Source organism: Macrobrachium rosenbergii, chromosome 37, assembly GCF_040412425.1.
Source record: "Macrobrachium rosenbergii isolate ZJJX-2024 chromosome 37, ASM4041242v1, whole genome shotgun sequence".
NCBI lineage: Eukaryota > Metazoa > Arthropoda > Malacostraca > Decapoda > Palaemonidae > Macrobrachium > Macrobrachium rosenbergii.
The window spans coordinates 23,185,798-23,211,472 of NC_089777.1; the positions used below are offsets into that span (position 1 = coordinate 23,185,798).

General features: G+C 35.9%; 1 protein-coding gene across 1 annotated transcript; it reads right to left on the reverse strand.

The window, feature by feature from the left end:
- Positions 1 to 219: 219 nt before the first annotated feature.
- On the reverse strand, positions 220 to 23,997 carry LOC136825421 (treslin-like). Its single transcript, XM_067081805.1, has 14 exons — positions 22,865 to 23,997; positions 21,426 to 21,591; positions 20,907 to 21,098; positions 20,026 to 20,150; positions 17,741 to 17,969; positions 17,471 to 17,596; positions 16,357 to 16,494; positions 15,043 to 15,178; positions 13,280 to 13,442; positions 12,586 to 12,721; positions 11,943 to 12,141; positions 11,022 to 11,273; positions 8,145 to 8,261; positions 220 to 4,351 (listed from the first exon to the last, which is right to left on the reverse strand). The coding sequence occupies exons 1-14, from the start codon at positions 23,902 to 23,904 to the stop codon at positions 567 to 569; spliced, it is 6,804 nt and encodes a 2,267-aa protein (XP_066937906.1). The 5' UTR covers positions 23,905 to 23,997; the 3' UTR covers positions 220 to 566.
- Positions 23,998 to 25,675: the final 1,678 nt, after the last annotated feature.

Genomic DNA, 25,675 nt, shown 5'->3' on the forward strand with positions numbered 1-25,675 from the left:
ACCGTACAGTATGTGTAGGTATAGACACATATTATGCCTGTGCACTGTGTGAGGGGCACTGACTGCAATACCCTTCCTACAAGGCACGCAACATGTGTAGCTCAGTCTTAGTTTCAACCCTTTCTCTTTCCTTAATATTTACAATTACATTCCTTATAAGAGAGTAATCTCCATGATTTCACACCAATACTGCCATCTGGTGATAAATAAAACAACAAATTTAAATAAAATTTATTATATAAATTCATTTCAATATACAAATCAAAGCATATATTACAAGAAAAAATTAAACCCAATTAAAACAGAAAAAACCCAATTATTTAATACTCAGTCTCAATAAAAAAAGCATTTAAAAATTTACAAATGATACAATGCTGAAAAGAAGCGACATGCATTTTAAGACCTACATATATCACTCTGAAAAGCTCAATAATAAAATCTCCAAGATTTCCCAATATACAAACTGTACACAATAATACAAATGCAAAATTTACAAGTACGGTCTGTCATTTCTCATAAAACTCACAACAATCGTAAAACACAGGTATGATTCCCCAAATAAAAAATTAATCTGTATTTTGCACACTACCTTTGTGCAGTCTTCGAAGAGACCTGGACCTTGCCCTATCACAAGGTGACTGCTCTGTGGCTTCAGTCTTCTTCCGGCTAACAATTGGTGATACGGAAAGATGAAGCAAGCTCATAACACTTGGTTTAATCAGAGGCTGATCAAAACTGTACTCTTCAAGAGGCAACAATTCAATGCGTGGACTTGTATGAATTGCATGCTTCTTCTTCTGTTTGCGAATAAACGTTTTCATTGTCGGAGACCCCGGAATATTCTGAACTGTCCATTCTGAGGTTATAATATCTTTCTTTAATTGGACTGGATGATTACTTGTACTCTCTACATTTCTTTTTCCACTGAAATGTCTCACGAGAGCTCTTCTGCGTCTTATAATTTCATTATCAACAACTTTCTTGGGAGGTACAGCAGCTTCACTTTCCTTTTCAGGACCTTTCTTCGGGCTCTTTTTCTCAGGTGACAAAGCTATCAACTGAGAGAAGAGTTCTGGCGAAACACTCAAATCTTTAGACATGTGACGAGTAAATCTCAGCGGAGTAATCATACAATGATTTTCGTTAACCTTTTTCTTCTTATTAAAAGGAGTGGCGCTTTTTGAAACATTACTTGGGCTTTTAGTATCACAGGTCTCAGCACTAATTATATGGGAGTCTGCAGAGCTTGAATTTCGATCAGAGCTACCAAGAGATATGTCAACATTTGAAACTTCATAATTACCACCACTTTTTGTGAGCTTTAGCTTAACTCCCCTCTTTCTCTTCCGTTTCCGAGTCTTTAAATCACCATTATTATGTGCATTTTTATCTCCAACATTTCCATTTCCTGAAGAATTTAAAATGGTATTTCTTCTAGATCTCACAATCTTCACATCTGTAACAAAGCTACGTCTTGGTTTGATCCTTTTCCAGTCAATAGTCTTCTCTATCTGTGGTCTCCTTATTTTATTTTTCCTATCTGTCTCATGCTCTTGTGCTGTATCAACAGAATTAGTTTCTCTCTTCTGAACTGGAGGCAAGTATCTGTCTATCTTCTGCTCCCTTCCTTTCCTGCAAGGGGTTTTAGGAGTTCCAGCTAATGAGTGGTCTTTTGAACTTTCAGACAGATAAGCTTCAGTGTCACCTGTACAGCTATCTGTAACTGCATCCCTATTACACAAATTTTCCAAGTTTTTCAATGGTAACTTTTTAGAACAGCTCAATTTAAGATTTTTTCCAGGTGATTCGAAGTCAGAATCATCATCAAAAATTCTTCCCTTTTCCTTGAAATGGAAAGAGGCTTCATAAGTTTCAAAGTTTTCATCGTCACTACTAATTTCCTTCAGTGACTTCCTTTTTGTTATGCAAAGCCTTCCACTCTTTCTCCTTTCCTTCTTTCTAGAACATCTTCTTATAGGTCTCTTTTTCTTTCTTTTATTTTCCTGGTTACCAGCTCCAGAACCTTCACTGCTAGATATTTTTCTTTTCTGGCTATCCCCATTTATTGGAGTTGATGAGGCATACCTCATCCTCCGTGATTTTGATTTACCTTGCTTTATTTCTGATCCAAATATCTGAATTTCTTCTTCATCTGGTTTCATTACATGACTTTGTACCTCAGCCTTCACCTTGGCGCCACTGTCAATTGGCTTGAAAATTTGTTCAAATTCATTTTCATTTTCCTCATCAAGTGCCAGTTTCCTCTTGATAGACCTACTGTTCGATGAACGGTTTTGACTACAGCTTCTTGTCCTGTTTTGTTCATCACTGGTTTCAACACTACTCTCCTGTTCATTACTAGTTTCCGGTGACTTCAGATCTTCATTTTCCTTCTCTAAAATGCTGTGCTTTCCCAAATAATGATAGAGTTGTTTATAATCCAAAGGAATTTCAGGGCTAACTGAAGGGCTTCGATCTATTCCAGTTAGTTGCAGTTCATCTTTATATGGTACCATACTTTCTGATGGACAGGAATCCAAGTTTTCACTGCTTTTGGCTGGAATGTCAGCCTCTTCATCACTGGCATCCTTAGCAACATCACCCATATGCTGACAAAGAATACTGTTCAGGCTAGGCGGTGCAGTTTTGTCATCACTTTCTGGGGACATTTCAATAGCATCTGATGAAGATAAGCTTGTTTGATGATCTTTTTTGTCAATCATTTTGAAATCCACATCATCTAGACATTCTTGTTTATCTGGGAGCGATACCAATGACTGACTTCCAACATATCCAGAGGATTCCACTCCATACTTTAAAGGGCTTGACAAAAATTCTATATTATTAGCACACTCTAGTTCAGCATCAATACTTTCACATATTTCAGCACTCACATTCAGATTCTGATCCAAATCGCTCCCAAACATCAGATTATTAAGATACTCAATATCTTTAGGATCCATCTGTGGTATTCCTATACCACTGAAGGGTTCTTGGTCAAGATTCACAGAATTTTCTACATAATCACCACAATCATCTGTTTCCTTATCAAACTTTAATTTACAAGGTTTGGTGTCTAATACATCCCCTGTTTGATGCCTTTTGGTTGGAGTGTTGTGTAAAATCAGGGATGCTTTATAAGACCCATGATTATTCTTCAAAGGAGATACAAGTTCAACTTCACTTTCTTCATAGCAAGCAATATTACCAACTTTGATGGGTGAGGCAATTTGATTTTTAGCAGTCTTGATAGGTGTTGCATTCTGACATTTATTAATCTTCAAAGGTGTGGCATTCTGACTTTTATCAATCTTCATGGGTGTGGTATTCTGACTGACAGTCACATGTTTATCTGAGAACCCAGAAAATGGAGAGTCCGTACTTCGATTTGACAAGTCGCACAGGGCATCAAGATCACGAGCAAGTGCTGAAGTAAATGATGCTTTTAAAGGTGTGGTAACTGGAGATCTTGGACCCTTTTTGGAAGAGCCAAATATATCAGGACTTAGAAAACTTTGTTTGGATGGTGTTTCATCTGCAGATTTCTTTGGAGTCTTTAAAATACTCCTAGGTGTTATTGGTGTCTCCGACAAGGATCTACTTTTACCACGAGGAGTCTGGAAATTATTAGACACAGGTACTTTGTTGGGAGTACATGTTAAACTAAACTGTACTCTTTTGCTAGGTGTCATTTCACACAAGCTGGTGTTAAAACGTTTTGGTGTTTCTGGAAAGTGACTGGTTACACCTGGTTTTGAAGCACTATTAGGACTTGCATTTTTTCCTTGAGGAACATCTGACCTAACAATATCATCATCATTATTACTTTGAGCGAAGCTTTTTGAAGGAGTAGACAGTGACAATGCTCTTCTAACGTTCTTTACTGGAGTCATTCTTGACTCTAACCGAAGTGACCGATTATGCTGAACTCTAGCTTTCTCCACAGATCTGGTATTCTTAGCAGGTGTGTCACCTTGCACATTACCACTGATGGGCAATCTGAGGTTCTGATTCTCATAGGATGGTGCCCTCTCATTTTCTTCACTCTCTGTATCATCAAGTCCAAAGTTTAGAGTATGCCTGATGGGAGTTCTTGTTAACCGAGCCTTAGGGTCATCTCTCGGATTATCAGCAACATCCGAAAGAATCTCTGTGAACAACTGACTTGCACTTGTATGTTGAAGTGAATTCTGATCAATGTTGCGCTGACCTGATTTACCACGAATGCGATCTGCAAGTAACTGTGTTTTAGCACGCTCCCAATTCCGTGACCGACCACCAGAGTAAAAGGAATTTCTCCTGGTTACAGTTAAACTTGCACGAAGTTTGCGTGGAGTTGTTCGGCAGGCCCCTAAAAATAAGAAACTTTTTATAGGATTCAAAATTCATACAATCTCTTATTATTCTAAGATATAAACTCCTCTAAACTGAGTTCTTTTTTTGAAGCTAATCCCCCCGCCTCTCAAAAAATAATTTTAAGAATTCAAGATAAAATACTGTCATGTTAGAAGTTCATTTCCAACAATCCAGTTTAATATTACTTACCATGAACTTTACATCTGCCATTAGTTCATTAAGCAATTACCATAGTATAACTCCACTAACCTTACCTTCTTTTCTTGATAAGACAGATTTTAATATTTATCATGTTTGTATCCCTGAGTTTACTCCAAAAATTCTGCATTCTGATTTTTTCTAATTTTTGATGTTGTACTGAAATACAGCATGGAGCTTTAAATGACAAGAATTAAACCCTATAGCACCCAATTCCTTGAAAGCCAAACATGACCCAACTTGTTCATAATATCATCCCTGTGGACCCCTGGCTGTAAGAAAAAAAACCCATTACTTTTACCAAAATCCACAAAATCTTCAATAATCTCCTTTCGTCTAAGAAATATACCATTCCACCCCCTTCAAGGTTTTCCTTTGACCTTTTCTTCATAGACTGAGCTAGGTAAGGACAGATGCATGTTTCCTTGGCCTTAATGTATGTAAAAATAATTTTCTTTTTGGTACTGCGCTTACAGTTTTACAGAAAGGCAGCCACTTTCTAACCCTTATATTCCAATTACAGGATGTCTATCTTCCCAAGCATCCTATTTGCTTAATGGCAATTCATAAAGGTTTTCCTAATCACATCTAAATTAAATTAAAATAAAATATATTTTAAAATCTTGATGAAGTTAAAATTTTCTATCACTATACACAAATATCGTTTAAATTTCAAAATTACTATCTAAGTATCCTGAAAACACTCGCATGAAAGCCTTGATAAGAAGAACTCTAAATGTAAGAATTAACTCTTCCAGTGAATGCCAAAACACACTGGAACGAAATAAAAACCCTTGCCTACAGTTAATGCATATACTTGTAACTTTACTCTGTATCAAAACTTTACATGTAAATAACTTATTGAAACATTTATAGGTGTTAGATGTCATTTATAAGTTCTATCATTACTGACAGTTTGCCTAAATTAATGGTGCACTACAGAATGTATACTTGCACGCTTTATAGATCGGCTCCAATTTACTAGTGTCGGTCTGACAAGAATTACCTTGGATACTCCAGCACTATACATTTGGCTTTCCACATTTATAAAGTGTTTACTTTATGGGACCATCTCTGTATGTCTGAGGGACTAGAAATGAATAGAAATTAAATACTGCTCTTCATGTGTTGGTACTGTATATTCTTTGCGCCTTGAGGATGGGCTACAAGCTGCATGCATGGAGGATCCTATTTCCTGTACTGACTCAGTCCTTGTAATCACTGTCCTACTTGAACACCTACTTCTCAAAACCAACACTAGTACTTAAGTCCTATGGAATTTCTGATGGAAATACTTTATCACTAGTACCAATATGCAGTTCAACTTCACAACTGAAATGGGTTCTCTGTCAAATTCCCAAAGTGTTGCTGCCTTTCTAACAGGAATGGTAGCTTATAAAATGAGACAAGTCATGGTTTTTATAATTCTTGGTTTTAGCAGATTGTATATTTGGTGGGGCTGTACCTTGCTCTTGTACGAGCTCTGTGAATGTCCCACTACTGTAAACAAAAGCCTCAACATTAACAGACTACAATTTGTCCTTAATGCTGTACTTATTTGCTGTCATAAAGGCTTTGAAATTCCAAAACCATTTATCAGAGAATGTGCACGGCTCTGCATTTTTCATTTTTTCATAAAATATACTTATCTGTATTTTGAACTGTCCTGAAATCAGCCTCCATTCAAACATTCAACAAACAAATTATAAAGCACTACTTGCAGCTCATTAACTTCACCTGTTTAACTGTTTTCAGTTAAGATGTGCTAAAAATCTTAAGCCATGAACTCAAACAGTTAAATGCTTCTTTTCCTTTTTTCGCCTAACAGTTGTAATATCATCATAGCATGCTCCCTTCTACCAACTATCTGCCTCCTTTGTACCTTGGGGTGCAAACCACTGGCAGGGTTCATGGTGAATAACAAGACGGCAAGACCAGTGTAGAGAATTACAAATTTCAGTGTGTTTAAAAAAGACAGTTAATGTTATAGATCAAATCCTAATGAGTGGATTACAATATGTCATTTCACTCCATCCTGTGGGGATGAGGGTGGGGTCATTGTGATAAAAAGTGAATGTGTTTCAGAATGTTATCTAATATAGCAAATTCAAAACCTATGAGTGCTTAATTTCAAAGATTACAATAACTGTCACAGACAACAATTTTGGCTTTAATGAGTACACCCAGATTAAATAATAGAGCTAGCATTAAGATGTTTCTTTTCAGGATTTAGTTTAGCTGTTATGTTAAAGCTTCAAAGTTGCACATTTAAAAAAAAAAAAATTTTTTTTAATATGTATTTGAAAGAACACATGAATATAAGGGAAAAGTTGTGTGCAGCCACACTTTAATTAATAAGTCATTATATATTTGGCGCTGAATTTTTGCCTAAAGTTGTAAGTACATGTATCATGGTTAAAAATTGTGAAAAAATTAGGTAAAAATATTCAAGTGACATGCATAAATTACAGTGAAGTATATCATAATGCCTAAAAGAGACTAGGAGGACATAAATCATCAGAGTGTGCACCCCACATGTCAGTATACCTGGGCAGTCAGTATCCTTCCCTTGATCGCTTTCTCAAACTAGAATCTTTTAAAACTTCTACTTCTTGAAGCTGTGCAATATTACATTTATATACAACTTTATCCTTCATAATGTGAGACAGTGAAACAAAAATAGTTTTGTCTTTTCATTACATTGTAAATTGAGATCTTGATTTTTCGAGGATCCATGCACGTTCCCCAATTAATGCATATCTTCCAACTCTTAGTGTCTTTTCACAGCATCAACTTTCTGCTACCAATCAGCATCATTTATTTGTGAAGATAAACTCAGGGATAGGTTGACAATGAAATTATGATGCACATGTTATGTTGTAATTTAGATGCATTATTATTTAATTTAAAAATGGAAATATTCAGAAAAAAATGTTATACTGAATAAATGATCTCAACTGCAGATTAAAAAACGAATGTTGTTTCATCTCATCCTGTGTGGTTGGAGTTATTTTGTGAATAAAATGAAAGGTCTGTTTGTCGATCATGAAGATGTTAATTTAAAATCTATCCATCCATGATGGAACAGGATTACTGAGGTCAAAATGTTAGGAGTCGTAAAATAGAAGACTGGTAGTGTCCTATGATACAGACCTGCGTAGCTGTTATAAGAAAGATGGCACATGGTGATAGGTAAACAGTAGCAAGCAAATAGAAGGTGCCTTTAACAACCCTGGTTTCTTTTGTTGTAACTGCTCCCTTCTACACTACACAAATTTTTTCAATGTATATACAAACTTTGCATAACTACAGCTGTGAAAACATTTTGCATTCAGCAGCCCAACTTGGTTAATTAAAAGCATACTATGTCTACAAGAAAACACACATGCAAGAAAGGTATTTTACGGCTTCTGCATAAAAATGAGTGGAGCATAATCAAACTGACATATTAGAAAAAACTTGAATAATCTTACATACAACATTATAACTTGTCTACTTTTAATATTTTACCAAAATGCTAATTATGTCTCATCATAACTGCATGCAAAATCCTACGAAAATTAGGTAAAAAGTTCACGTTCAAATCTTACTTTTAATGTCAGGGCTCTCTGTTACAACAGTTGTGCCAGTACTTTTGCATATTCTCTTCCTGTTGAAGATTGTCCGTCCAATTTTATCTCCAGGAGTCTCTGGAGCTAAAACACCACCTGAAAAGTTATTTTTAAATCTAATTAGTTACAACCTAGACTATGGAAAAAAATCTGGACTTGTTGAATACTGAATTTGGTGCAGCTTTTGACTTTGCTAACTATAAAGTTCTTACTATGCATAATTGTATCTTGGGTTTTGGAAGCTCTTTTAAAGATTTCTCTGGTATTCATTATGATAGTATGTTACAAACTTTGCTGTTGTTGGTCTTAGCTACTGACATGACTACTGGTCTAGGACAATAATGACACAGATGATGAAACACTTGTTACATTTAATCACTTGCCCAAAATGTTAAATATTTCTGCTAGCCTTACCCCTTTTTGCTAAGCGGGACTGATCGCTGGTTATAACAACATAACAGTGCAATGTTATATTATAAAAGTAAAAAAATAACAAACCACTGAAGTAACAAATATAATAAAAGGACGAAAATTAGTCAGTCATAAGATTAACAAGACACTGATCTTGTAACCAGTGGTGATAACAGGCTCAGAGTAAAAGGGTTAAAAGAACTGGACCTGATTAGAAAGTGATGCAACCAGTGGGGCATAAGGCTGAACTTCATGATCTGTTTTGCAGAGGTAATAACATTCTTAATGACTCTTCAATCATTTGAATTACAAATCTATCCAACATTTGTGGTCTTGAATCCTAGACATGCCTTCTTGCGTATAAAGAGAAAGACAACCTGCTGGATGACAGAATCTTGCATGTGCATCTATGGACCCCATACTATTCTCAAATATATGACTCCCTGTTCTTTGGAGCACTGGGTTCTCTTGTTAGCCTCAACTCTGTGAACTCTCCATCAGACCCTTTACTTCAGCAATTACTTCTGTGGCCCAATCTTCCCTCCTAAATCATGGCCAGCAAGTCAAACAAATCAGAATTTTCAATACAAAAACTGTTTTACTTAATACAGAAACAGTCATTTAATAATTTTTTGCAGCCACAATCTAGACATGTGGCGCTTACCTAAGTACAACCTTAGGTTCATACTTGTGAATGTCTGGTGCTTACAGATGACAGCTGTCTTCTTGACATTTGTATCCAGGAACAGTATGTCTAGGATTAGTGAAGACCATAAATGTAAGCTAACATAAATGATGTGTTTATGTTAATATATTTTGTAATAAGGCATTTGCTGAAAGCAGCTGGTGTGCCAGTTATGAGGGTTAAAAATTAAGTATACCTTAGTTTAACCAGACCACTGAGCTGATTAACAGCTCTCCGGCTGGCCCGAAGGATTAGACTTATTTTACCTGGCTAAGAACTAATTGGTTACCTAGCAATGGGACCTGCAGTTTATTGTAGAATCCAAACCACATCATACCGAGAAATGAATTTCTATCACCAGAAATAAATTTCCCTAATTCTTCATTGCCGGTCAAAGAGTCGAACGCGGGCCCAGCAAGGTGCTAGCCGAGTACGATATTGATCCGTCCAATGAGGAACTGGAACTACTAAAAGATCAAGTAAGGAATGGTAATAGAAAAAAAAAAAAACTTACTACAATAATGATACATGAAAGCAAAACAGATCCACTGCAATGTGGAAATTATACACGAATACTGAGAAAAACTGTAACAAATAACTTGAAGTCTGGCTCCATGCCACAGAAATCAACAACAGGCAGTCTGTAATGAGCCAACTAAAGGAGAAGTAACATGCAGAAAGTTAAAAACTGTTTACTGTGACTGAAAAGTAAAGGAAGCTACACGAAAAGTGGTTAAGTGAGTTACCACCTGCATGTTCTGTGAAATAGTGTGGGGGTGTGCTCAGTATTGTGTACTGGATAAAAAGAAGATGAATAAAAAATGGTGTCAGAGATGATGATGACTGCAAAGAAAATACATGGATTCAAAGATTTTTAATGCCTGAAATGTATAAAAGAGCAGATAAAGAGAGAAGGCGGAACAGGTACGTCTTAGAATATGTAAAGCACATCTGTTAACTAAGAATATTCTGCACTGAGAAGCAGGTATCAAGTAAATAGAAAAAATAGTAACAGCCTGGATAGTCAACAGATTTTACTGGCCAATTGGTATCACACTCAAAAGACAGCAATATCTATGATGCATGTGGAAGGTCTATACTACTTTATGCACGAGATATTGGCATGGGCACTGACAAAAAGGCAAAGGTGGAATTTTGAAAAGGTGCGACTACAGAATGCTTAGAATCATAGTCACACGCAGCTGGGAGATCATGTCAAGAATAAGGAAGTAAAAGAGAAGTGGTGTCTCATAACTGGAAAACATAGACTCAGAGACTGTGATGAATCAGACATATACATTATGTGGAAAAAGCAGGATGAAGATCAGTAGAAAGGACCCAGGAAATCAAGGAAAAAATGGCATAGTTGAAGACCTTGACCAGATGGAAATCCAGACAAACGGACGAAAATTTGAAGTACAAGAATTAATGATAATGGTGGTGACAATGGTATACACTGCTATGCCAGGTCAAGGTCCAAAAGCATAATATCAGCAGCCACATTCTGTTAAAAGCATAAGTCTTGCGAGTGCAAATTGAATTTTTGTTCTGATTATTTTACTTGGAGCCCAGCAATCATTCAATTTTATCTAAACTACTGTTACTATTCTTTGTTGCTAATCAAGATTTAACATCATTAATGTATAAACAAACTGGTTATAAGAGTGAGTGAGAGAGTGTGAACTTGAAGATCAAATATCTAAAGCGTAAAATGACTATGAAGCTGCATAAGAAAAAGAAAGTTATCTTTAAAAACTTACTCTTTTTTAATTTAGGAGTTTGAAGTCCTTTTGAAGATGCTGTTGCTTCTTTAACTGGTGTTTTTTTATATCCTCTCGCTCTTAAAGGACTCGTATCAACGGACTGCTTTATTTTCTTGCGAGGACTTCGTCTCAGTCCTGCGACTGGCACACCATCCACCGTATGAGATCTTCTTAACTTGGATTTTGGAGCAGAGTCTGTCCAGTCAAACAAATTTCGTCTAACCCTTTGAAATTCATGGTCTGCTGTTTCTGGAAGGAAAAAATTTTAAGTGTAGACCAACAAACAAGGATGAATTTCAGAATTAAAGGGTGCAATGTCTGGATTTACCCTAAGATATCTATGAAAATAGATGTCAAGTAAATTATCCCCACTAACAAAATTTGCTTTTCTAAAGGTAGCTACATGTACAGTACAGTACTCAGAACCTTATGCATATAGCATGGTTTACTAAGTAACAAATTATGACTTTCCAAATGCTGTATAGTGATTACTTATAACAGAATTCTGATAAACTTGTAACTGTACCAACACTCACAATCAAATGCACAGCCCCCTCAAAAAGTTAAGGTTTATATAACAGGAAACCAAATAAAAATTTCTTGCAAGGGTAAAAATTCCCTAAAACAGAAGCAGTAACATCATAAATCTTGCTGACATTTTATTACTATTACTATTTTGATATCACTGGCCAATGACTTTATCTTTACCTTTAAAATAAAAACCACTAAAACATGTTTCTGTGACCAAATCTTGTAACATACTGCATATTAACGCAAGTGACGCAAGTGAAAAAAACTTATTTTAATGAAAATCAGAGCTAAGATTCCTCTTCAAACAGTGAACAGAAGTAAAATTGGATGTGTTGAACTTCGTAATCAATATCCAATAACGACAGTAACAAGAAGCTATGAACCAACCTTTACTTCTTGCTGCTGATGGTACCCGAGTTCGTTCACTGTCATTGCGTTTTAGTGTTCGGTTAGTGATAGGCACCACCAGTCTGTGTTTACTGGGCTCCATTAGAGTTGGATGTCTTGTCAATCTTCTCTCTTCTCGGGATTTGATTGAATCTGGGTTGTCAGGTGTACCATTACTTTCTGGGCCTATAACACTTCCCTACAGAATGAAAAGATATAAAAATTAATCAACATTTATTTCATTTAATTCGTGAGTCTTCAATTCTATTTTGCTGAATATAAACAAAAGATTCACTAATGTAAAATTCTATAGAGAAAAAATACATATACTTTATTAATATCATATACTTTTGACATTAGGTGATGTACAGAATATTGTACATACATTATATGGATATGGTGACTACTATATAAATCTTCTTCAAATAACATTAACTAAAGCAAATGAAACATACAAATTCTGTCTGGAAAGATAAAATGCAGGAGTTTAAGAATGAAATTACAGTACAATATATGAAAATTATGACAAAACTAACAAAAAAAGTAAAAAAAGAAGATAGTTTTCTTCAACTGCAAGCAAGACCATAAGTTTTCATTATATACAATAAATCTGCACACAAAAAGTAAACTTCGGTATACTTACAAGAGACCTAACTGATGAAGGCCTAGTATCATAAACAGATCTTACATCTCCAGTGAGAATACGGAGCTCCTCTGGCAAGGGCTGGTTCAGTTCTTCATAAATTTCAACTAAAACCTCTCCTAAAGTTTCCCCATAGCTAGAAAAAAGCACAAAGTATACAACACCTGGCAACAAGTGCCAAACCTTTAATTCAATTATTGCTCAGTGTGATGAGAACATTACTACAGTACCACTAAAAAAAATACATAAATAAAAAAGAGGAATAAATCATGATTTTCACATTCTCCTGTGCTTCCTTATGCAATTATGAAGTAGCCTGACCACTTAGTTGCATCTTTAGAATAATTACAACTGGCCTTAAAGGACTTGTTTATAGGTGTGGGGGTTAAAACTGCAGGACTGCACAAGTTGAAAAATATGAAGGGTTAGGTGCAATAAGACTAAAGGGAATAAGTGGTACCTCCTTATGTGGAGAGGGATGTCATGTTTTATGTGCAAATTACAATTCTTACTATACACTAATATGGAAAAACACATTTTTCAGTACGTTAACAAAGCCCATTTCTATACATACTTAGTAATCGAGTTTAAGTATTCAGTTCGTCAGCATTAAAATGGTTATTAAAAAGTACATACTTACCTGATATAAACTCAAAGATAAATTTCCTTTTAATCAGTAAACTAATATACTCACTTCTCTAACAAAGTTTCTTGCAAAAAACTGGCCATGGTGGATGGATTATGGTTTAAAGATATGGCCCGTAAATGCTTCACTGCTTCTCCTATGTGATGTTCTCTCAAATTTCCTCCACGACTGTCTTGTTCCTCCCCATCCAACATGCATGAAGAGGAATATCCTAAAGAAAAAACTGTCAGGTTACTAAGTGACAGATGAAGGATTAAAAACAAATATATCTAAAATACCCGACAAAAAGATGAGATTTGAACTTTGAAGGACTAAGACTTTGTGATCTGCTGACAGTTTTGAAGATTTGCAGTTTCTATGGAAGGCAGGGACAACGAGACTTGACAGTCAACTGTTAACTTTTCATTAATAAACTGCTTCATAATGTATTTCCAACTGGCTACAGTACTAAGGAAATTTGTTCACACACTTGGATATAAATAGTTGCATTCTTTATCTATGTTCAATTTGGACAGAAGGACTTAAACTTTTCAAGAGTTCAGTTACATAACTCTTCTGCTGCATCTATTGATTTAGAGTGGATATCATATTAGTACTATTATATTTAATGTTGCATAGGAAGGCATGGCTTTTTACAATTACATACTCTATATGTTTACGATGTTCTAGTCAATCAGCTGGTAGTTACATGTGGTGGCATTACTGAGTCTGTGAATATAGTGTTAGTATTATATAACTGGTGAATGTTTATTTAGTTGTTTGTTTGTTTTGCCTAATAACTAATCTATTTATGTACAAATTATTTTATGTTCCTTAAATATTCATTATATCTTTTTCTGGGTATTCATTTTCTCTGGAGTGAAAGCTGATCATGTTTGCAACCATCCACAGTACCCTCTTCTGGTATTAAAACCAGGGTTAGTGATGAATGAGGAGGGAAGTAAACATCACCACGCATCTCCCTCTTTGAGTCATTGCATTACAACTTGATGTACAAAGCAAATAAGATATACTGAACACATTACTATTTAGAGGAGATGGTTAAGTGCTAGCAAATTTAAATTCTAACTTTACTTTTATATATTAGTTTGTGACACTTTTGTATACCATTAAAAATAAATGTATACTATATTTCTTATTTCTTTCTGCTTTAACCAGATTTTAAATGCCTACATCCCGAACTACGTCAAAGATTATTAACGTATTTTTGTATTAAAAAATTTCTGCACTAGGGTACATTACCGTCCCATCTTTAACTATTCTTTTCTTGTACAATTTTATGTTAATCAGCCTGAGCTGTACATTCTCTCCTGTTTCAAAGTGATAATAACCAGAATTCATAAAAGAAACACCTAAAATTAACATACCTCAACTTAGCAGAATTATGTAGAGTACTTATCAGCTGCCATATTACGATTATTTTTTCTTATGCTATCATTTCAGATATGATATATGTTATGTGTAAATTACGGGTTAATTTAGGTCAGGAACTACTGTACATGGTATTGCCGTTAGCTGAAAGATAGCCGGAGAATATTCAAATGCAGGCTATATACTTGTATAGGATCTCTGTAACTTAACAGACTTTGTTACTTATCAGAAAGGCCAGACCCCCAGAGCATCTGTTAAGTTGAGGTGCTACTGCATCTAAATTTTATAGTTTCTAAAATTCTGCATCCAGAACAATCACCAGCCCATTTATAAGTTCTCACTCTCTAAAATATCCATATACTTTCTGCCGTAGACATAAAGCAATATGCAGAAAACCTTGGTTAAACAAACAAAAAATCACACAAAATAAAAAAACATACCAAACAACCATAAAAGCTCCAAATGAAATAAAGTCTGCAGCTTGTATTGACTCAAGCGGGAATCCGCTGTGTAAGTGGCATTGACTTCTCCTGCTGACTGAAGAACTCCGTCGCCTAAGACCTTACCAAGGTCACTCTATAAATAAAAATAATAAAAAAGTGACTGAGAAAATAACATTAATAACTGCAACATTGAAAAAAATACTTATAAACCTACATTTCAACTGAAGTGACAACAAAGACTATTCATTTCAGGTATAAGCTAGAGAGGGGTATTTTCACTCAAAATAAATTTTATAAAAAATGAACTGTTAAAATTTCATTGAAAAATGATAAGGTCATTACTAACAAAAAATAAAATAAAATCAATGCAAAAATTAAACACATTTTGAGAAATATACTAGAATACAATTCAGGGCAAATACTTTGTTGGTCAAGGATGCAGTAACTTAACTTTTAATTAACCTCAGAAGCAGATTACATTGAAAGATACGATTTAAAACATGAATGGCAGTAGTGCATGGACTATTCTGTCTACTTAAGAGGCATATTAGCTAAACATTACAGCCAAAGAATGTATATTTTCACAAGACCAAACTGCTGTGGGATACAAATGTAAAAGAGGACGAAAGTTGTAAGATTTCAGTAGTAAAAGACAACTATTTTTTAGCAGGAGACACAAAGAGATGCACCATCTTAGATTTCCTACTGAGTAAAAAAATTTCACCCATACACTGGAAAAGAACAGTGATACCAGGCATTGACAAAATGAGCTACTAAAATCTGGAACAGTTTGAAATGACTGATGTAACTGATCCCTTGGTAAGATGGCTAAGGAACATAATAGTTAGGATCTCAGAACAATATCCTCAAAGCTCAATATTTGGGGATCCAGAGCAACAATGCCAGCATGGAAATTTGAGAATAAAAGATCTGTTTACTGGCTCATCCTTAATCTATTATGATGCATGAATGGTGTGAGGAGGAGAGGAAAAATGATGGAAAGATAAAGGAGGAAGTTACAGAAAAACTGAATACTCAAAGGATATGATTTCATTTTTCATGTACAGTGAGAAATATTCAGGTATCAGATTACAAATACGGGGTACGTTTTCATGGCGCAAACAGTCACATTTGCTTCATCCACAAAAAAGCAGAAAAAGCTCAGAAAGCAAGTACTCAAATCAAATGAAAAATTTATAACACAAGCAAGTATCCAAGGTTAAATGCAAAATTCAAAAACGAGTACTCCAGTTCAAACAGAAAATTGTAAACAAGTACTCAAGGTCAAATGGGGAATTTATAATTTCTTACCTCTATTGTTATACTGCCAGTGCTCTTAATATGCGTTAAAGCAAGGTTAATGATGGTTTGGGCCGTCGTGTAAGAATCAGTTTCTCCATCGCTGGACTCCCGTAATGCTATCAGAGACTGCTTTAGTTCTTCAGTATTCTGCAAAAAATAAAATAAAACATGATACCTTACTAAATTTTTCATTCCATTCTAACCAGTAAAGTAATGAGAAACTATATGCTAAATATGATCACTGCATCCTGCATACATACTGTCCCCTGCAACAATTCTGACATTCTTAACCATCCAGTTTTCATACTAATAAACCCTCCAGCTTTTCTCTTTAGCTCAATCAAATTTCAGAAAGGGAAATATTCATGCTGTAGTAGAATGGCAGGCCTTGAAGAAGGTTGAGCATTTTTATTTTGGGAACACTGGACTGTGGGGCAGGTATCAACGATGCATTACTAAGAAAAAATGTCCCAGTAGTAAAAAGAGTAGTTATGATGCAGAAACATAAGCAATCACAAAGAAAATCAAGGATAGTTTGAAAAGGTAGGTGTGACTCTAGAATCCTACGATTCATGAACATTCTCCTGGCACAATCATATAACTAACCAAAAAGTTACAGGAAGATTTGATGTTTAACAACTGGTAAACTAAGACCTTAAGATTGAAGGAAACCATTCTCTACATGAAGGATTCAATATACTGTATAGAACTGTTATAAGATGCTTTCATTTTCAGTTTTTGATGTGCTATATTTGATTTTGAAGGGGTCCTTCTATCATTTATATAGGTAGAACCTTCTATGGTTTGAAAATGTGATGAGTATGGATGAGAATACTGTATACTTAGAACAGCAGTACATATGGAAACAGCAGGATAAAAACCTGAAGTAAGACCCAGGAAATCATAAATGAAGACCTAGACCAGATGAGAATTCAGGCAAAAGTGTGCAAAGCTAGAGTAGAAGACTCATTTCACACCTAAAACCACAACTGGAAAAACTGATGAAAAAGCACTGATAATGCTAATGGTGACATTCTCATTTACGAATATTTAAAAATTAACCAAAAAACAGATCTGTCAAATCCTGATATACATTAGAAAAGGCAAACCAGTCTTCCCATACCTGGGGATCAGAAACAGTATTCAAAATATGTGATTCTAAGGCTTGAGATTTTCGAGCTTGCTCAGAAGCAAGAGCAGCTCTGCGTTCTGTGGCTTGTACACGTTCTTCCTCCTCCGCAAGTTGTTCCTGTAATAGTAACAATAACAATAATTAAAAAACACCTAGGAATCAAGTTCAATATGTTGATCTATAGACTTTTTCTTTCCATTTATAAGTTAAAAACTTTCACATACCAACAAACAAGACCAAACAAGAGGTACAAACAGTTACCTTCACTTTCTGTTGTGCTGTAACAATATGTGATTTTTTTACTAATTGCTGAGCTCTTGACATGTTGGGGTTGGTATTTACACCTGGTTCTGGATCAGTAGGAGGCTGAGTGATATCCACCAAATCCACTCTTTCAATTTCACCAGTCGCCAGAGCACGTGGTATCTGGGGCCTATATTTCTTTTGTAGTCGTTCTTGCATTGCCAGCCTTTCTATTTTTGTTGTTTTCCTGAGAAAAATGTTAATTTAAATATGAGAGCAAAGATTATAGACACACACAGCCATTGTTCAGCATCAGAGTACAACTGTTTTCACATAACAAAATGATCCTTCTAAAAGTATACAAAGTACATGTCATTTCATAAACTTTTATTTTTTATCTTTAAAATCAAATGCAAAGTTTGCTAATTACCATCAAAATATACATTCTGATTAATTGTGTTTCTATATATATACACCAAACTCTTATATGTCAGTACTGTATTCCTGAGATCTAGCTGGAAGTGATCACTTAATTAACACTGCAATTAATTAGTGGCCAGCGAGAGATACCAACCATTCTTTAACTGTACAACTGACTTTTTCTTTTGGTCTCATGTGTGATTATTATTAAAGACTTCTGTATAGTATACCAACCATTCTTTAACTGTACAACTTACTTTTTCTTTTGGTGTCATGTGTGATCATTATTAAAGACTTCTGTTTAGTATATCTAAGTCAAATTCAAATTACTAAATAGTTTGTTCCTACAAATTACCTACTATCCTACTGTATACACAGCAGCAGAACTGTTAACTAGTACCAGGCTTAGGAGAGCAGCCAAGAACACTAATGGGTGTGCATGCCCCAGTAGATAAGCCAGGCTCTACCTTGCATGGGTGACCAGTCATGAGCACCATGCATGTCACCTGCAAATGAGCCCCATGCAATTGGTAAACACTGATTTTCGTGTCTGTGAACCTCACAAACCAACTCCAAAGAACCGGTGCAGGCAGAACCCAAACGATGCATCAACCCTTCTTTCTACATTGAGTGAAGAATGGAAAAAACAAGAGGAATAAGAATATGAATGGGGTTTATCATCCCCCTTTGAAGCAGGGAACACTAAAAGAAAGCCCAATGGGACTTCTTACATTGGGAGCATTTCCTGGCCTTCTTACACTTTCGCTAAGGATAAAGGGGAGGATGAGGAGACAAGGAAATTGAGGAGGAAAGTAGGGTAAAAGGACCACAATTACTCCTTTTTCTGGCTCCAACTTGGACACTTACTCCCAGCTTCAATTATGGCTGGTGGACATCAAGGCAATGTACACAAGCAACCCTGGAAATAGGAACACAGGAAAATGGGATCTTCAGTTTTATCCTCATGGCAAGATCAGGAATATTTGGAAAAGAGTTTTATCAAAGCAACATACTCAGTGAAGGAAGCAAAAGAAAAATCTCCAGGCAAGCTCAGAGATGTCAATGTTTTCAACATCTGAAAATGCAAAAGAACACCAGGAGCAGCTGAGTGCAAAATCAGTGGTGATGAGCACAGGTACAGTATCACTGCCCATACAAGGTATGGAAACTGACTGGTCACCTGTCTTGCCACAAATTGAAAGCATGGGTTGATAATCCTCCAGCATAAGTGCCATCTCGCATAGATCAGGAAACTTGGAGAAAATGAGCAGGAACAGACCCACCATGAGAAATCAGATACCAACACCAAGAAAAACCAAAGAAATGGCAGAGTTAAGGGCAATGTGCTGACACCTGAAGTCACTGGCATATGGTTTTTGGCCTTCCTCATTTGGTCCCACACTTTGCTTACTGGAGCAGAGGCTAGCAACATTCTTCATAGGTAAAGTGTGTCTGCAAAATTTGCAAAACAAATAAGGATTTACAGTGATGGCAACATAAACAGATAGACATACATCTTTCACCAATGACTGTTAGCAAACACTCTTCCCTTTTGAACAGCCAACCGTCATTTTCTCAATTAAATCCTAATAAAAGAATGCAATGAAGACAACAAGCCTGTCACACAAAATACTCTCCAGCTACGTAACATAAAAAGACCCACAGCAGTGGAGTGTTCTTTATAGACAATGGCTGAAGGAAAGGCTATACCACTAGTGAATAGCGGGTATCCCCCCACCATCATTTACTTGCTGCTAATTAAGTACAGTACTCTGCTAACTGTCTTTAACAGAAAATACCAACTTGCATCAGGAATATTCTTACACAAACAAATAAATCTCAAATATAAACACCCTTTAAAACATTAAAAAAGAAAAACTTACGTTTTCACAATTTTCTTTACTGCACCCTCACATGCTAACAGCGGTTTAAACCATCTCTCTGTATAATGAGCAGCAAACCTCCTTGCTGTTACCTCAGGTTCTGCAGAAGCATGTGCTGGTGCAATCTGGAAGTGCAAAATACCAAAAATATGAAATCTCAGGTCTTTAAAATTCAATTACAGATCTTAGTATCTTTCTTTTTTATGAAATAAATACCTTTCAATATGCCTGGGAGGAAAGCTGAAAAAACATAGAACTAGAAGGCATACCTCCCCTCTGCCCTTCCACACATAGGAAGATTACCTAAACTTTAAATATACAGTATTTACAAATGTGAACTTCAAATATACTTTCAATATCTTTGCCTAGATGTTTAAAATCCTTTTAATCATCTCTGAAGTTACTTCTAAAATTACATGCCTTGTTTATTACATCACTTACATACAAATTTAGAAACTACTGATTATCTTTTCCCACTTTCTAGCCCCATTATATATATGCGCGCTTGATGGTGTATGCTATGCTGCGAGGGGCAAAAGGGTGGATGTGTCATGTCTCCCCTACCCACCTGATCCCCTACCTGGGCCGGACAAACAGTTTTGCAGGAAGAGGGTGGATATGTCCTGTCTCCCCGACCCTCCTAATCCCCTACCTATCCCACCCCCAACCGGGGCAGAGAAACAAGATCCACTTGAATTTTATTATAGATTTTTTGTTTTTCTAATATGCAGTAACTGACTACCAAAGTGCTTAACTGCTGTAAAAAGCCATCAAACATATAGTTTCTCAGGCCTTTCCATGTTTACTTTGTAAGGCTCTCATAATTTGTAAATAATTCACTGAAGATACTTTTAAAAATTATATAGCCCACTAGTGCTTACCTTTAAGCATTTTTCCACTGCCTGAGTTACAAACTTCAAGATTGACGGATGTTTCATTTTTGAGTCCTGGGCACCTGACTTATACATGACAGGCGGGGTAGCCAGGCCAGACGCCGACACAACTGCTAAACTACCAACACCACCAGCCCATGGACTTAAAACTGCAATTCCTCCACAACTAAGCTTCAGCAACTGAAATTAAATTGCATCAAATAATAAAATAAGAAACATTAACCTTTTAATGTGTCATCTGGGACCAAAAATGTGAGCCAGATATGGAAGGTGAGCAATTAGAACAACTATGCTACGAGTGACAATACTGGCTTATTCACTGAGGCCCAAATATGTATTTGCCATAAAGCAGAGCTGCTCCAAGCAGTTGTAATGTATCATAATTTTAATGGCATTCATGAAATTGTATGTTTGATAATTACTAAGGCAAACAATAAAATGCTGCTACCATATACACCAATCAAATGCCTAAGGGTTAAAGCTCATATCTAAAATCTACATCCTTACCATTGATAACTGATGTTTACTAAGGAGCTGTATGATTGAAGTAAAAACAGTGTTTGGTGCATGGCAAACATATAAGTGGCCTGTTCCTCCAGCCATAGCTAACAAACTCAGGGACGCACTCTGCATGACAGCAACCACCGACGCGCTTCCCCAGCCACGTGAAGAGCTGAAATAAAATGCAAGACTAATAAGAACGAAACAGATTTTCCTGTCAATAAAATGCAAATTCTTGAAATGTTAAGACTTCAAAGCATGGAAACCATTACAATTTTCATTTACGTATGCAAATTTCCAATGGTCACAGGCTAAGTTTTCATTTGATGGTACTGACAACACCTTCCTACCGTGATTGTCTTGCCAATTTTGGGGGGTCGAAGTGGAGCTTTCTCTCAACCTAGGTGTAATGCATTGTTGTTTGCAATACAATAATGCTACAAGCAATGCAAAATTCGCTAAAACAGGCACAGACATTTTCTTTGTGTATTCTGAAGTTTCCATGACAAAGATCACTGGCATCAGAAACAGGTTTCTGATAACCAGTCATTGTAATGCCAGATTACACATACAAGTGAAGTTCACATGATTGGCCTCGACTTTAGCACTGCTTCTACAGTCATGAGATTGAGATCCTATTGCTGAAGCATTTCTTAGTATTATTATTGAACTTTTAACAAAATATATCAATATTATGCAAATGTATCCCATACCTGAAGAAAAACCCTAAATTAAGCCATGGGCAAACCTATAAATGCAAACTACTTAGGAGACTCATTATTCAGGCAAGATATCAATATAGCAGTTTTAAAGCCATAATCGAGGAACACGATACTATCCCAGATTCTGTCATAACGCCTTGGAAAAGTCGAGAGTAACTAGGCTATATGAATCAAAAAGAAAAATTGCAGTTGTGGCTAATTATGATTCTGATCAACCTAAAAGATGGAAATTATTACCTACTGCCAAAATAAGCAAGATTAACCACAGAGACAAAAATATATATAAATATATTCACTGTACATGTAATTTGGTATGATGTTTGAAAAGGGATATAATGTACTGTATAGAGAAATGGAGGTGAAATTAAGACATAAAAAAGAAAATACAAAAGAAGAGGACGTTTAAGCTCTGGAAGAGGTTATCTGGGGATCTCATCAAATACAACTAATCCTTTTATCTGTTTATCTATTTCTTGGTTAACTTGTTAGCTTATGGTAAGCTCAATAACTGTAAAATCTAATTAGGTGTACAAGAAATAGCCTACGAGAAAGCATTAAAATATTGGCAATGAAGTTGAAATTCTCTGATCAACGAGGCATCTAGGATAACTAACAGCTTTTTCCCATTAATATTAATTAAAGCTTATGCTAGCGCAGACTTTTTCTCATTTTGTAACTTAGCTCTTAAAAAAAGGAAAACGTTGCCTCAATCAGCAATTTTACCTTCCATGTACTGCCAAGACTTCAAGTTCCACCTGGACGTTTGAAATCCCTTCTGCATCTTCCCAGACTAACGTAGGTCCCTTTTGGGGTCTCCGAGGTCGACTACCCTTGGCCTTCCTCCACCACGGGGTCCGCAGACGGATCGAATGGGCACTTGGCGACTGAGAAGGGAATATTCCCTTGGAAGGCCCTTTGCCATGGTTTTCGACTTCTAAGTTCGAAGTCTCTACAATGTTCTCAATCAAGTGTAGCCCTCCGCCTACCCTGCCAAGGCCAGAGTGTATTGTGCCGAAAATCTTATTGCCTTGGGGTCCGTCTGTCGAGATCTCATGCCTTGGATTGACAGCTACGAAACTCAAATGGATTTTATCGTCCTGGAAACTTTTGAGGGTGGCCGGATCTAAGATACTCCCCAAATAGTCCTCCGCTGTTGCGTCATTGACCTCCGGGTACTTGGGAGACCCATCAGCAAAAGTTCGTGAGCCACCGACGAATTCCCTGACGGAGCCCAGGGTCAGGGGCACGTTGGTAAAAACGACGACCGTGTTGTATGGCCCGACATTTTCGGGCAATATTCCGTTCTTCGTCTTGCTCCTCCTACCCGTTGTCTTTTTAACGGGCGAGCTGATGTCTGGCCCATCCCAATTGTAGTCCAGCACGATCTCCTGCAGGGCCTTCTTCAGGATAAAACAATGGGACTTGGAACTGTTCGGGGAGAAAATACGAGGTTGGGAGTCATTGTCAAAAGCATCGCAGAAGCAGTCTGCAATTGCATTTTCGAATTCTTCGAAGGAAGTGCGCGTAAAATCGACGAAACTCTTACGATTGGTGTTGGGTTTGTAATTGGCCGAGTGATAATACTTGGCCGACCATCTCACTCCTTCGATGCCTTTCTCAGTTTGCGCGCCAAACTCTGTCAACAACTTCAGGCTCCCGAGCTTTAATTTCGCTACATTTTGTTCCAGTTCACTCTCGCTCTGGCATTTGCCACAGAAACTATTCACATCGAACAGGAACACTGCTTGAACGGATGAAAACATGCCCAAACTTCCCAAGTACAATTTAAATGTCTGGGTTAAATCTCCCCGAATTCACCAGCATCTTGAGATTCGAACGATGAACAACAAACTAATTGTAACGGTTATGACACTCGATAAAGTACAACCCTGAAACATGAAACTTGATAATATCATCTATAAATTAATTTAAAGCAACTAAAGTTTCAAATTACTATTGATTATTTATATTCCAATATAATAATTTGAAATATTTTTTTACCAAAATTCCAATGAAAGCTATTTTACTTATTTCAGGATAAAGAGTAAAATATATGTACTTTTTTTATTTCATATGCTTAAATTACTGTAATAAAAAGCTTAAAATATAATAGCTACAAAATATAAGCATATATTAATTTGACTTCAAATGTACCTTTGAAAACTTATGGAGTGTCATAATCTTTCTGTACTGAACTTTCCAAGTGAATGAAAATGGGAAGACAGACACTTGTTAAGAAAATATATATATATATATATATATATATATATATATATATATATATATATATATATATATATATATATATATATATATATATATATATATATATTTGCTGAAATGGTCACATGAGACTAATTCACTTTAGGGTAAAAGATTATTTGTAAAACAAAAGGTTTAAGGCTTTCATGGTTGAATTAAAAAAACTAGGAAATGGTTATTTGTTATCAAGGGCATATGATGACATATCTGTTGCATTTTGATCACCACTTAAATATCCGTCCATGACCTTTCGTAATCCCATAACTAATCATGATTTAATTAACTATATTCCTCATTTTGTTTTTCATCCTTGGAATCTAAGAATCCCAGACTTCCAATACAATACGAGTATAACAATATAGTTCCTCTTCTTGTCCTTTTTGTGATATGCTCTTCAGTTCATCCGCTATTTTTTCCCCTACCCTGGCCTCGTTACCTTTCCCCCAACCGCACAAAGTTCAATATATACTAAAATAGTTGTCTTCACGTCTTTATTGGATACCTTGCTTCTAATGTCTACTGTATCCCTGCGTGGTGATGTCCATTTTTTCCATTTCCATTTGATTCTGTTCCCTGTAGTTTACCATTAAGCCCACTACTTCTGTCATTTATTGCTCTGTTTATTTTTATTTTCGACTGCCAAGCTTTCCATAATATTATTTACTTTTTACCTTGCTTGTTGTGCACGCTATGCATATACCACTTTTATCATTCTTTTCTTTTTTTTAGCTGAAAATCCTTATGGATAGAGTCAATAGACCATAACCAATAGGCTAAAAAAAAAAAGTAAACCTACAGAGAGAGAGAGAGAGAGAGAGAGAGAGAGAGAGAGAGAGAGAGAGAGAGAGAGAGCAAGTATTAGAAAATTAGGATCAATAAATAGAGGGAACAGAAAATAGAACCGATTAGCTGAATTCAGGGAAGTCAGCAGGAATGTTTGATTGTTTTCTATTTCTCTGTAGGTCACCTTTGGTAGGCACTGTATATCAATGAGCTTTATAGTAATAATTTTTCCACCGCATACTTACTTTTAGTCGTTTTCTGTTTTTGTTTTATTCCTCTCTCTTTTTTAATATTCTATTTCGTTTTGCGTTCATTTTCAACCTGCATATTACAGAAGTGCCGTTACAGAGGTATCCAAACCCTTGTGACTTTACATAATTAAACGAAAACGATGCTACATCTCACTACATAATATTAGATCATTTTTACAAAAAGCTCTCATCATCCTGTTGGGAAAAGCTAGCATATTTTTGATAAGATGTATATGCT

Coding starts and splice junctions, on each gene's coding strand:
- LOC136825421 (XM_067081805.1), bottom strand. CDS start 23,904: ATGTTTTCATCCGTTCAAGCAGTGTTCCTGTTCGATGTGAATAGTTTC. Junction 16,495..17,470: donor ATACTGTTTCTGATCCCCAG/GTATGGGAAGAC, acceptor TATTTTTTGCAG/AATACTGAAGAACTAAAGCA. Junction 12,142..12,585: donor CTTCATCAGTTAGGTCTCTT/GTAAGTATACCG, acceptor TTCATTCTGTAG/GGAAGTGTTATAGGCCCAGA.